A 13,934-nucleotide genomic window follows, 5' to 3' on the forward strand; every position below is an offset into this window, starting at 1 on the left:
TGAAAGATGTAGTTTTAAAGACAAACCTCTTCTCTCCTGGTCTCGTCCTTTTCTCTCTGTCTTCTCTAGATCCAGTCTGTATTGTTGGTGGCATTTTGAACAGATATCAACATTCAAAGGACATCAAAATTCAATAACTAATTTCTTTCTTTCTTTACAAGCATTTTAACCGGAATCCATTAACGTCCTTGACCTTGCGTGAGAGTTACTTGCCCTTCGTTAATAATTCAAGATGGCTGCGCCCACACCGATGCAAATCCAACAAATGCAACAGCAAATGAGTCAAATGCAACAGCAAATGAGTCAACAACAGATGACTCAGCAACAAATGAATCAGCAGCAAATGAATCAGCAAATGAACCCTCACATGAACCCACAAATGAACCCCCAGATGAGCCAGCAGATGCAACAACAGGCGCATCCCCAGTCACAGCAACAAAATCAACAACAAATGCAACAACAACAGGTCCAGGCAGCAGCCGGTCAGCAACAGCAACAACAACAACCACAGCAACAGCAGCAGCATAGTGGTGACCTTGACCCAATTTACAAGTTCAAGGCTCTGCTGCCTAGACTTAAAGAAAGTTTATCAGTAAGCAGTGGTTTATTTGTTGTCTTCAGGTTTTATCACTATGCATTTTGGGATAAGTTTATAGTTATTTTCACTATGGCGTCTTTGAAATTTGCTAATCTGACAGAGAACTGCTATTCTGCCCAGCTCAGCCATCCAACCTGCATTTTAAGAATTCTACTATCTAGCCCCGTGCTCATATTGAAATAGTCTGTAACAATCCACTATTCAATGATTACTATGTTCAAAATTCAGATTACTGAAATGTCTAATGTTTAAAACCAGATCTGAATAATAGGCAAAATAGTTTTTATGTTACCATTTTCAGAATTTATTCAGAGCAGCAGGAGATGTTTTTAAACACCATGCTTCACAAGATAGTGGAAAGTAGGTTGAATATTTATATTATTTAATTCTGTGTCAAGAACAGCTCACATCTTTTTAGCTATTGTTATATGTTGATATTTTGAATTCCAAACCTAATTTTCCCTTTAAGATTAAATAATTTTGTGTTTCATGGTACTGGTATGATTCATCTGCTATATGAGGGAATTTTAAAAGTTATAAAACTATCTAAATAGAATCCATTCATTAATTACAAAACTGAATAAATAGGAGTTGAAGATTTGATGGCTGGTGTCATAGCTAAGCACATAAATGTCTAATATATATTTTGTGATATTTTCAGTAGAACTGGTGATAGTCCACAGCAGAAATTTGAAAAAAGTTTAGAAGAATTTTACGCTTTATGTGATCAAATGGAGATTAATTTGGTAAGTTTCTTAAAAGTTTCTGAAAAGTTTTTTAAAATAAATTTCTTATATATATATGTTTTAAAGAACATAAAGATTTTGTTGTTGTTGATAATTTCTTAGTCAGACTAGATGTTCTTACATAAACCTGAGGTAAGCGTGTTCAGTTTAAATTTGTATATGTTATTTATCAAACTAGTTTAAATTCTGACCCATGTAAAATAAAGAGTTTATTATTGTTGTCTCTGAAATTTTACAAGTATTTGACTTAAAAACCGACTGATTTACAGAAAACTGGATTGAAATAATAATTCATTCCATTGAATATTTTTGGGCTCTTACCTTGATAATTTTTTTTTAATACCTTTTATTTTGATTTTTAGAAATTTGCCTTAGAAATGCATTGCCAGTCCCTGGACAGTATGAAATATACCCCTCATCATGTAACATCTAGTATCAAGGACAGCCAGCAACCCGACACCATGCCCTACCCCCAATATCTACTGACAGTCAGAACACAAATAAACTGGGCTAAAGAAATGCATGATGTGTTATCAGAATTTTCAAAAAATCTGGCCACAGATCAGATAGTGGCTAAGTGAATATGTGACTTGTGAAAAATCAGTATTGAAAGAGTGAATATGTCCTGAGTGAAAAGGAAAAATCTAGGATTGGATTAACATGGGCTATGGTTAGTGGTACCTGCAACACTGATTATAGTGTACTGCTCATCTATTAGACACCCGCCAACTTTCTATTGAACTCTTCGACACATGCATACTTTCTATCAATATGATACTGTATATGATTAGTTGGAAGAGTTCATTTCTAAATTTAGGGTTTTTTTGTTGCTGGTCAAATAATAGTCTTGTGTTCAACGACAATTTATAATATAGGTGATATGAGCTTATCAAACTATCCTGAACATCAAAGCTAGTTCAGAACTGATGGTTCAAGCTCTCAAAATGTTGTCTTTGAGTATTGAGAAAATAAAAATACCTTCTTTAAAATAAATTTATTATAAATTAAAAAAATAATCATAATTTAACAAAACATTATGTATTCAGATCATTTGAATTGTGAATGAAAATTGAATTTGTGAATTAATTAATGCATTAAATGCTTATCATATAGTTTTATTTTGTTGGATATAGAAATGTTGTTTAAAGGTAAAATGCAATTCATAATTTAGAAAAACATTAGATCACAATATCTGAATTATACTTTTGGATGGTATTTAAAGAGATGCTACCTCTTAGAATGAACATAAAATTCAAACCTATACCAGTACAACAGAATCGCTGTATAACCTGATCATTCCACAAAACAAAGTAAGCACTAGGCAATAATTATGTTGTTTTATGGATTGATTCTGTTGTATAGTTATGACACCAGGTAAGTGAATGAATATCTACTCTTATTGACCAAGTTTGAAAATCTAAAATTTATGTTCATTCTAAGAGGTCATATTCCTTAACACTAAGATATGATGCAATGAAATTGTAGTGCGTCATTCCGCAAGTCAGCCCTTTTATGAAATTTTTTTTTTTTTAAATGTGCAAGCTTATATATAAACAAATAAAAATTAGAACATATTGATATTGATGAGATCTATAGGCAAATAAGATATATCTACTGGCTCTTATTCGCTGAGTTTAAAATTCTTAAATTTTATGTTAATTCTAAGATGTAATATCACTGTAAAATGTATGTGTATAAAAGACACCAATATAATTAATATGCACCATTCCAATTTCAGTCAGACATCTGTAGATCTCACTAAAAGTAATGCAATCTCTTTATGCATGTCAACCCACAGTGAAGAATTCTATTCTATATACTCATATTCTATAACTACATTATCAGTGTATTTCTTTATATAATGATTTTCTTGTTCCTTTAATAACCTCTCTCTTCTTTTATAACCTGCTAACTTGATAAAGAATAACCTGAAATATTGAAATATTGATTACCAAACAGAAATATAACAGTCTTAAAATTTGACTGTAGGATTACACAGAGTACACTGTACTTAAAGCTAGGTACACTTTCTGAATTTATCATATCCAGCATTCAACTGAAGAATTACAATTACTGAAGATTACAGTACATGCTCACTCCCATGATGATACTTGATACAACCACGGCACGTCAAATTTTCTGGCAATCTATGTGCTTCATACTATGAAATTAAGAAGAGTAAAATCTGATTGTTATGAGAAGTACTTACAAAAAGATAAAGAAATCTAGAACATGTATAGCCCCCATAACTATATACACAGCCCCTCTATAGTAATCTACAGTAGCTTTATAAATCAGGTTAAATGGGGGACCCCCTGATGCATACATAAGGGCTTCCACAAACGCCAAACTAGCAAACACACAACCTGAAAACAGAATTCAAAACAGGTATAAAATTCAAAATAAGATACTATGATTACTTGCAGAATGTTTAGCGGTCTGAGTCCATGTGACAATGGACAAAATCATCTCCCTTTAGTCTTCAGGGAAATGGAGAAAATTGTCTCCCTTTAGTCTTCAAGAGCGTATGTTTGTGATATCATAGAACTGTAGTTCTATGGTGATATGTTATCTAACAATTTTCTACCGCACCCCGTTCATGACGTTATTTTAAACCAATCAAATCTTTTCAACATAATGACCAATTATGGGATAGCAAAATCCTATAGAGGCTAAAATATTGCTCTACTTTGAGTTTTGCTTAAACCTTACCTAATCTACAACATGAAATTAAAATGTCTTGAACCATATTTTAATCAGATTAATTGAGAACCAGATTGCCGGAATTTTTAACATAGTTATGATATTTTTGCCCGAAAAACTTGCTTTCGGGGCAGCCCCCCCTCCCCCTCCTTTGGCTGCGCCACTGTTGAGAACCAACCTTGTCTGTCTTTAGGTACCATCTGTGATATTACAGATCTGTTGACTGCCATGCTACCAAAAAATAACATTCCTATCACCGGTGCTGAAATATTAACATTATTAGTTTATTATAGTTTGGTTATAAATCATACAGCACATTGAGACCTGATTATAAGATTTCCATTACCTTCAACATTTAACTTCAGGAGAGTGCCCACATAAGCCTCACCTGCTTCGAGTCGGGATAAAATTACTGAGTAGAATGCTTTAGATGTCCAATTGACAATGGAAAGATGTGTCGACAACACCAGATGTCCTCTGGATAAATACAGGATGGAAGATAGTGTATAATTGAAACTATAAAATGCTTACCAAAATATAACATCATATCCGAATCACAAAAACTGATGTAAATTTCTCTGGCACCAATGGAGACAACACCTAATAGAGCTATAGTACCATCTGAAAACCGCTTCTGCATTACTCGTAGAAATCCGAGGCCTACAAGCGACAACAAACCCATAGTGGCTGTACTGTACCATCCTATTTTGATAGGATCCCAACAGAATGGTGCGTTCAATTCGTACAGTGTATCGATAGTCTGACCCGACACTAAAGGACCAATCATTAAAAAGAAAAAGCCAGACGACGCCAGCCAAAAGAGATGCCTCTGCCCAGCATAATCCTTGTGATAATAAAATCTGAACACATTCTGAATCCCTATAAATGGCGAGACGAACGTTTTCGGTCTATCAGCCAGCGTTTCGGATACACAACATAATGCGATGAGGAGACCTACAAGAGTTGAAGAAACGGAGGTTACCATTGGATAGAAATATCCGACGTTTTGAATAAAATATCCCGTGATCACGAAACCGAAAGTGTTGGCCAAGCCGATACACAGCGTGAGCACTCCCATTATGAAGGTCCTTGATTTAGATCTTGCGGTGTGATCAGCCACAAATGCGTATGTTACGAGTAAAAATGCGCAAAATCCTCCACAACATGCGTCGATTCCATATCCGATAAATAAATAATCAGTATCAAGATGCCAATAAATAACAACAGCCAAGCACAGATTCCGGGAAAAATGACCACATATGGCGACAATAAATATCGTCTTGCGTCCCAAATAATCCACGTAAGCACCGACCAGGATAACCGTAAAAATGACTGGAATAGAGTTCGAGAGTGTCAGAGACAACAATTTTTCAGTCGTAACTTGCTGAACGTGTTCTTGTATTTTAAAATACGGATCAGATTCGTTTTGAAAACAGACGGTACGCGTTTGTTGGTATTGGACAGACACGTTCGTTCCATTATACAACATTTCAGCAACTCTTGAATACATATACTGCGGCAGGACAATATTGCAGATCTGCGTTCCCAGCGCAACAAAAATGGTCACTATATTCACGAAGACTAAGTTTTTTGTGTTATTTTCCAAATATTCTAAGGACTGTTCCAATTCGTCTCCAGTTGGCGTTGCTGAACTGCTTTCAGGCAGAACTGGATTCAAAATTCGTCGTTTCTCTGAGTTTTCGTCCTCCATTTTGACTAGACTTAAAACTCTATTAGATCTCTTCTTCTAAAATAAACTGATTTACACCTTCATCAACTGTTAAAGGATACAATCCGATTTGTCAGACTTCACAAAGACAGAACCAGGTCCAATGTGGAGAAGATGGTACGCATCGTAGTTCAAATCGTGTTATTTAGGTGTTGTTACCAAAGTGTACTATCAATTTGCATTTGTAATTAAAATGTACATTGACACATAATCTGAGTAAATGCCTATTGTTGAAAAGTTTTGACGACTATCCTTCTAAATGCAATATAAACTGTATAAAAAGAATTTAGTTGAATGCACAGGACTTCAAAGTTGGAGATATCTCTCAATTTACCTTACTCACAAACCTACACGAGGCATGCAACCAGTCCTTTGTTGACTTTAAGCGGTCGTAATCAAATTACAATATTTCCTTGTTGAAAACGACCTCATTCACCAATATTAAACAGTTATCCTTGAAACTAGGATGTAGGTGTCAACACTGAAAATAAAATTTCCAAAAAATTGTAGTAGCACATGACTTGGTGAATTGATAGTATGTTTTATGTTCAAATTTAATGGAGTTTTACGTCCTACTCTGCTGCAGACATAGCATTGGTTATGATATAAAATATAAAATAATTATATCATCATAATCGATATTTCAATATTACTTATAATAGGACCAATAATCTATAATGATTAATATACTTCTATTATCATGTTGAGAGGTATTGTTTTGATAAATAAAATTCATTTCTTCATGTCAGGTGCTTATGGGTATACCCAGCTACCCCCTCCCTACCCCGTCAGCCAACAAATCCTGGGAATGTATTGTTTTGATAAATAAATTCTATTTCTTCGTATCAGGTGCGGAGTTTCTATCTTTCTCATGACGGCTTTTATTTGCATCATTCCAGTTTTCCGCCAGATGTCCGCAAATCTTGTACTTATAAAAACGTGGCACAAACCCGACGAGTGATTCTCAATCTGTTTTCTACTAGCACTGAACTTTTTAATATGGATCCTACCATTGGCTCATAATACTTATTCGAAATTATTAGTACATTATTAGTATTCTATCGAACGTCATAGTTCAAAATGTATCTGTTTAAAATGGGGAAGTAAATGCGAAAGGAAGTAAAAGTTGGTTTATTTCAGATACTTCCGTGAGCTACTTCTTGACAGATTGTGGCACAATGGTAATGAACCGCCATTATAATTTCATACAAGCACTTACCACATAGTTTCTCTTTACTGGCCTCAAGGAAAATAAATTCAAAACGATTAATCTTATTTTATTGCAGTCATACTGACACTGAGTAAACATAATGTTTAAATGATTTAAAATGCATAATCACGTAAATAAAATTGCTGCCGAATTACATTTAAAAGCCTATATACTGGCCTAATAAGGCAGTTTACGAAGAAGATGCAATCTAAACTAGCTATTTGACATTGTTCTGGGTCAGGGATCAGTAGATCTAGTCAGTCAAATAACAGTACTTTGACAATCAGACACTTACTGATATTAATACTTCCGGTTTCATTCCGATTAAAATACATACCTTATGGTGTTAAACTCTAAGCATGTTTTCAGTCACGGCCTGGGGAAGGTTAGACCATATCTTCTAAATCCAACCCACCACTGAGTTTATCAATTCCACATCTTTTCTAAAGTTTCACAATTCCTTTGCTACTCAACTTCTGGATTTATCAGCTGTTTCATTGTACGACTAAAGCTACCAATTATGTTCGTTCTATATCTCATTGTTCTATTTTCTCCATTATAACATCTGTCATAGGGCAAGTAATTTCAACTTCTAAATTTACCGACAGTCTTTTAAAGTTGGCATCCCATCGCTGATCACATCAAGTGAAATACTCCACAAAAATGTCTAATGGTTCATGAAGTCTGCATTGTTTAACGAATTTTCAGTTTCAGAGAGAGCCGAAGTAAGCAATTAAAATCCCTGTTTTCTAATCCTTTTATAAATCTAAATGATTAAGATAAAGTATTTCTAATTCTACCTCGCCCAAACACGCTTTATCTTTGTCGTGTGTATGTTTTTAAAGTCTTGAGTTATTTTTAAAACCTGCTGTGTCACTGTGGAATATAGAATAGGTCTAAAGTCTAACTAGAGCCGTTGGCCTGCTGAGTGTCAATAGAACTAGTAAAATAGTTTTGGGTGAACGTCTCTGGGTCTTACGTTACAGCTAGTCGAAAGAGAATGGGTGTTCAAATTATTGAATGAATGGTGAATGGAGTTCGCTTTTGAATAACCATTCAATTGAATTCGCAATCAAAATTCCCACTATTTTAACACCCAGAGCCGTATATACGGCTCTGTTAACACCTGTATGATTTATTTGTAATCTGAATTCGTCAATTTATATTAGAGTTATTCCCCTTTACACATTTGTCTAGAAAAGAAGACGAGAAATAGTGATCGTGAGAAAATCAGAGACGTAAACAAAAGTAACATAAATTTGTTTAGTTTTCTTAAAATATTTTGTTGGGGTCGTAGATTAGGCCTACCCATAACTTTGGATATTGTAAGAGTGACAACCGTCCTCGTTAGGATACAATTTCTCTGAAATCAGTTTTGTGTTTCGTTTCACAAAGCACAGAAGTTCATCTCAGCCAACTCACTCAACTTAATCTTGCTGTTATTTGACCACACTGCCACAGACTGAGTACACATTAGACCAAAATATCTGCTTCTATTCTAGACTTGATAGCTATTTTGATAGTTGTTGACTGGTCTAGAGACAGAAAAACTAGGCCCTGTTATGTTGAGGTTTTCCGCATCTCAGCAGGAACAGGTTTTTTACCCTTATTAGATACATTCGATCAGCCAAACCCAAAATTAATCGGAAAGATGGATATTTTTGTAGTTCACAATTACAATACATATACAAAACATGGATTAGGAAAAAAGAACAAGCTTATGTAAATCTTTCTCCATGTTCTTTCAATGCCAAGAGGTTTGGCTAAAACAGTCTGGTAGAAAGGATCCTTATGAACCCAAGTTGTTATCCTTTTTAAAAAATTGTTGTTCCTTTTAGTTTTCTTTGGGTTTGACCAGATCATTCACTTTGACATGGGTGAAAAAGTTTGGTTCCCTTCGGACTTGAAATGTGAAAAAGAGACTAGTTCTCAGCTGGTCCCCACCAAATGTATCAATAGATCTGCACCCCTGCACTTTGTCACCTTTGCTTCACCATATCCTTAAGAGAGCCATAAAGTATTTTGGTTTTTTTTTTCAGATTCAATCATGAAACAGTTTTAGGCTCAGATCTATGTAGTGTACATGTTAAGACGGACAGATACAAAAAATAAAATGTAGGCCCAGCCATACTTTAAGTTGGTGGAAGTGATAAGAATGGAGATAGATACAATGAAATGGCAGCCTGTGTTGTTTATCTCAACACTTTATTGGTTGGTAGGACATACTTTGGATGTGAACCCACAACATGAACGCTACTTACCCGATTACACCAAATACCACAACCTGTCGCGGATTCAGGACCATATCTCTGACCTAACCAGAAATAATCCCAGTTATATGTCTATCTCCAGGAGATTTAGATCAAAAGAAGGAAGACCACAGATGTTATTGCATTTAACAAATTTTAGTTCGTCTCAAAGCGTTCCACATTCCTATCCTCATACCCAGCACGTCCCAAAAATAAAAATATTACTTTCGTACGGGGAACATGCTCGCGAATTCATGCCAATAGAAACATTGTTTTATTTATTACAAAATTTAACAGAAGGTATCCGAGCCCCACTTGCAAGTTTTGAAGAGTCGTTCAGCAGGACTATATTAACTAAATTTGATATTTATGTGATAGTTATGGCCAATCCAGATGGTCGTAAAATTGTAGAAAAGACTCATAATTATTGTTGGCGTGGGACCAGCACCGGTGTTGATTTAAATCGTAATTTTGATTGGGAGTTTGGAAATATTGGAAGCTCGTCGAATAAGAAAGATGAAGAGTATAGAGGGCCTTTTCCCTTTTCAGGTAAATTTCAAAGAGATTTCTTTGTGGACCATTCAGAGTCTGGAGTATATTGTTAACCTTATTGCAAGGTTTTATTTAACTGTAGTGAATCACCCCAAAATTTATAATGTTGTCTTTCAAATGTAACCCAGATTTCCCCTGTCAGTGATGCATGGCTGACATAGGTTTCAGAACTGACAATAAACTGAGGCACCGTGTGCTACAGACTGTTAAAAAAATCCCCAAAATTAGCGCACCTATTGTGTCTTATCTTATCCGTACCGTTGTTAGATCAGCCATAGAGAACACGCAATTACATGACAGTGCAAATAGCCAGTGCGTATGTAATTATTGATGAGTATTTTTATATATTGATATTTCAGAAGAAGAAAGTGTTGTGTATACAGAAATTACTGGTTCTACAGATTTTGATGTTTTTATCAGTTTTCACTCAGGAATTAGACATATTTATCTCCCTTTTGCTGGTAAGAAGAAATTTTCTCTTTCCAGTTACTATGATAGAAGTTTGTTATATTTTAAAATTAGTTATTTCTTTCACCATTTTTCAGCACTGTTTTTCTAACTGTTGACCAGTCTTGTCTGGCTGTATCTGTCAGATGTCTTGTGTGGAAGTAGGATGTTTCTATATATCAAAATGATCCAGATTTTATGGGTTTTTCTCATATTCCCAAAGATAATCGGCAACAACTTGGTATCAACCATTTAGTTACATATTCCAATAAAGAAGTATGGTTGATTGAGTTTATATTTGAATTGTCCATATTCTTGTAATACCCTTGGTTTGTGCTTTATTTTAGATACAGTGTCTAAGATGTCTAACAGAGAACCCTATCATATTAAAACAATGGAAGATCTAGCCAGAAAACTGTCCAAGTCTACTAACCACCTTTATAAATACGGTAAATCATATGAACTAGGCCAATATACAGCTGATGGTACTATATTTGATTACATGGCAGGAAAAAGACAGGTCAGTTTCTCAATTTCTAACCTTATAAGTAAAATTATTTAAAATGTAATAACAAAATACTTATTTAATTTTTGTATGCACTATTTTCTAGATACCAATATGTCTGGCTATAGAACTGTGGGGTAAAGAAAATCATCAGGGACCAAGTTGTTTTGATGAGTTCAATCCACCCAATACTATTTTACAGGTAGGTAGGGTTGATTTGATTACTTCTTTGGTCTACCATTTATCAGGTCACTTATAACACATTTGATTACCATTTTCGATCCATATCTTACAAATTTTTTTTTGTTTTTATTGGTTATGTTAACAAACTCTTGTAGTCCTGAATGACCAGCCTATAATGTTTGAACTACCAGAATCACATGACAATCTGGACATAGTGGTGACTATGGTTGCCTTGGGCAAAATCAAAGTTTATTGATAATCTTTGTGAGGAAAGTGTCAAAGGTCATAATCTTACAATGATTTTAAAGAGTATACCCTTCTGTAATTCTAATTATATTATAATTTTAGATAGAAGTATCTGAAATTCTACCACTCTATGTGTCAATGTTTATGTTTTTAATTCAATGGAAAGAAGAGAATCCAGATATTGTCGTAAGTAAATTATTATTTTTATATGTTAAACAAATTATGATTGTTATTTTTATGATATAAAAGCAAAAAAGTGTTTACAAAAGTGGGACAAAGTTCTGTAAATATCAGTTTTCTTATCTGCTCTCAAATCCTTTGTTGTTATTACATATAGTAATGATGTTTTGCTGCTGCACCACCAACATCTCTCATTGTGTTTTTTCGACCCCTAGCTCGGTACACTCTCTGTACCATTTCTCAATTGTTTCTTAGAACTTGAGTCTATATATTCATCAAAATATCAAAATATATTACACGCTGTCGACTTATTCCTGCCAATTGTAACGATATATGTTTAACTGTATTTACTTGTTATCTCCCTTTAATGTACCTCGCATGCGCACTGTAAAGGAAATTCTCAGTATGTCTCTCTCTAATAAATCACGTTGTTAAACTCTCTAGTCTTTTCTGGCTCACCAATCTAACTTACAAAGCAACAACGTTACACCAATCTTTGTGGTTCCTGTAATTAAAGAAATGCTTTTTCATATATGAAGTCATTATCGCAAAATCTACTACTGTTAAGGAATTATCACCTCTGTACAAGATACATATAAAATATTTAGAAAACCTATCCACATGTTCATGTGAAACATTCCTTTTAAGCTAATTCAAATATTCAAATTTTTTCAGTTTCAGAATGAGGCTCCGTCCATGATGTTTGGTTATATATTACTAGGAGTGGTGATATTATTAACGTTATTTGTGGCGGTAAATAAACGCTGGTGTCGGTGTAATAAACTGTTTCCACGGAGACGTGTGGTCAGTCTCCGATCATTAAGTTCTACTATAACCGTGTGGGGATTTTCTAGTAAAAGTTCCTGGGCATAATGTGAATTTATTTAGGAATTAAAGGTTGTTTGATTGCTGTACTTCAATTGTTTATGCTGGAGGCTGGTGCCACTCTTCTTTTTACTTCCCCAATCAAATATCTTCCCTCCCCATCACTGTGATTTTGTGAGAGAGTGAAGAAACTTCTAGAAATGCCACACTTTTGTGCATCACTTAGACTTTCTCAAGGACTCAGGGATGTTGTGTGCAACATCACATTAATCTAAATTAAGAATATTTGATTCATGCTAAATAATGTTGATGATTTAGTTTTTCTGTTCAATTCCCTGATAGCTGCTTATTCAGCGAGTACTTGTGATTAAAGACATCTTCACAGGATGATTAAATTTTCAAGGCATAAATTTAACGTCCAATGTTCATTTATTATTATAACTAATTATTATCTTTATGTTTCACTTAATACATATTTATTCTATTCAATTATCAGTTTTTAATGTCTGGCTTTTGATTGGTGTGATGAATAACTGTTATTAAATCTACCAATCAAATGTCTTAACTGCTATAAAAATGTACATTTAATAGTGTTGTGTAATATTAATCAGGCCACTCTTAACAGCTTCAGTGCAGAAAATAGGACGTAAATCCATTTGTTGATAGCTTCAATAAAGCTGAATCCATAGCAAAACTCATGGTGGCACTTTCACAATGAACTATTTGCTATAGTAATATTATTGTGTCAAAATCAGCAACAAATGTGACAGTTGCAAGCATATGAGTTAACGCCAATATTGTTTTTTATACTTTAACATTGACGAGATATTTGTCATTGTTATTTTTGTTAGTTATTTGTGAGCTATATAATGATATTTTAATAAATTATATTTTTGATACAATAATTGGTGTATTGACTGTTCAGGTGCGAATACAGGTGTGGTGTACGGTGCAGGATTATCAATACAGTAGAAAATACAAGAAACGAACCGTGTCCGGACCCGTACCTCGTCTGTTCACTTATACTACACCATACCTAGTCTATTCGCGGCTTTATAGTGAAAATCTGTGACTGTTCAAGCAAAATTGCGGGGTGACGTCATAAAACACTTAGTTTTAGTGAAATTGCAGGAACCACAGACGTCTGATTGAAAATTTGAATGGTATAAATTGATGCTATCGGTGTCCCCGATAAGCATAACAAATTCAGAAATCCTCTTTACAATCCCTTTGACCAGCCTAAAGGCATCTGAAAAATCAGAACCGAAGATATGCCAACTTTTGCTGCTTGTGGGTGTACATCATATACCATAGAACCTAGAAATGTGACTTTAGAATAATACCCCTAGCCAACAAAACACCACGGCTCTGTTCAAAGAATTTGTGCTTTAGCCTAAGGCCAATATTGTTCATTACTAATAATTATTTCTAATGACAATTCTATTTATTACGCAATTGGTTTCAATGGTAATTTCATACAATTATGAGTACAGTTTCTATCCATCATTTTTCTTAGCAATTTCACTTTTTTTAAATCTAAAAAATCTCTTTTAATAATGAATAGATATCAAATTTCAAAGAGATTTGATGAACATTCTGCTTCCATGATGGTTTTTTGAATTGATTATAGTTAACTGATGGAGATCCGTTTACGAATTTTGTTAATGTGCCCTCTGATCTGGATAATGTGGACTCTCAGAAAGTGATACCAAGTTGACAAATCCAGCGGTAGAGTAGGTTTAATCGATTTGGAACAGAAGC

At 34.3% G+C, this 13,934-nt stretch overlaps 3 protein-coding genes across 3 annotated transcripts; 2 read left to right on the forward strand and 1 right to left on the reverse strand.

The window, feature by feature from the left end:
• Positions 1–232: 232 nt before the first annotated feature.
• LOTGIDRAFT_159839 (hypothetical protein) lies at positions 233–1,925 on the forward strand (the record flags this gene model as incomplete). Its single annotated transcript, XM_009054545.1, has 4 exons — positions 233–592; positions 900–958; positions 1,260–1,344; positions 1,707–1,925. The coding sequence occupies 4 exons, from the start codon at positions 233–235 to the stop codon at positions 1,923–1,925; spliced, it is 723 nt and encodes a 240-aa protein (XP_009052793.1).
• Positions 1,926–3,549: 1,624 nt separating this feature from the next.
• On the reverse strand, positions 3,550–5,536 carry LOTGIDRAFT_115777 (hypothetical protein; the record flags this gene model as incomplete). Its single annotated transcript, XM_009054546.1, has 3 exons — positions 3,550–3,710; positions 4,226–4,309; positions 4,579–5,536. 3 exons carry the CDS (start codon positions 5,534–5,536, stop codon positions 3,550–3,552), a joined length of 1,203 nt encoding a protein of 400 aa, XP_009052794.1.
• Positions 5,537–9,141: 3,605 nt separating this feature from the next.
• Positions 9,142–12,221, forward strand: LOTGIDRAFT_159841 (hypothetical protein; the record flags this gene model as incomplete). The annotated part of the gene is made up of 6 exons (XM_009054547.1): positions 9,142–9,784; positions 10,147–10,248; positions 10,582–10,754; positions 10,846–10,941; positions 11,271–11,354; positions 12,024–12,221. 6 exons carry the CDS (start codon positions 9,142–9,144, stop codon positions 12,219–12,221), a joined length of 1,296 nt encoding a protein of 431 aa, XP_009052795.1.
• Positions 12,222–13,934: the final 1,713 nt, after the last annotated feature.

This window comes from Lottia gigantea (genome assembly GCF_000327385.1).
Source record: "Lottia gigantea unplaced genomic scaffold LOTGIsca_22, whole genome shotgun sequence".
NCBI classification, from domain to species: Eukaryota; Metazoa; Mollusca; class Gastropoda; family Lottiidae; genus Lottia; species Lottia gigantea.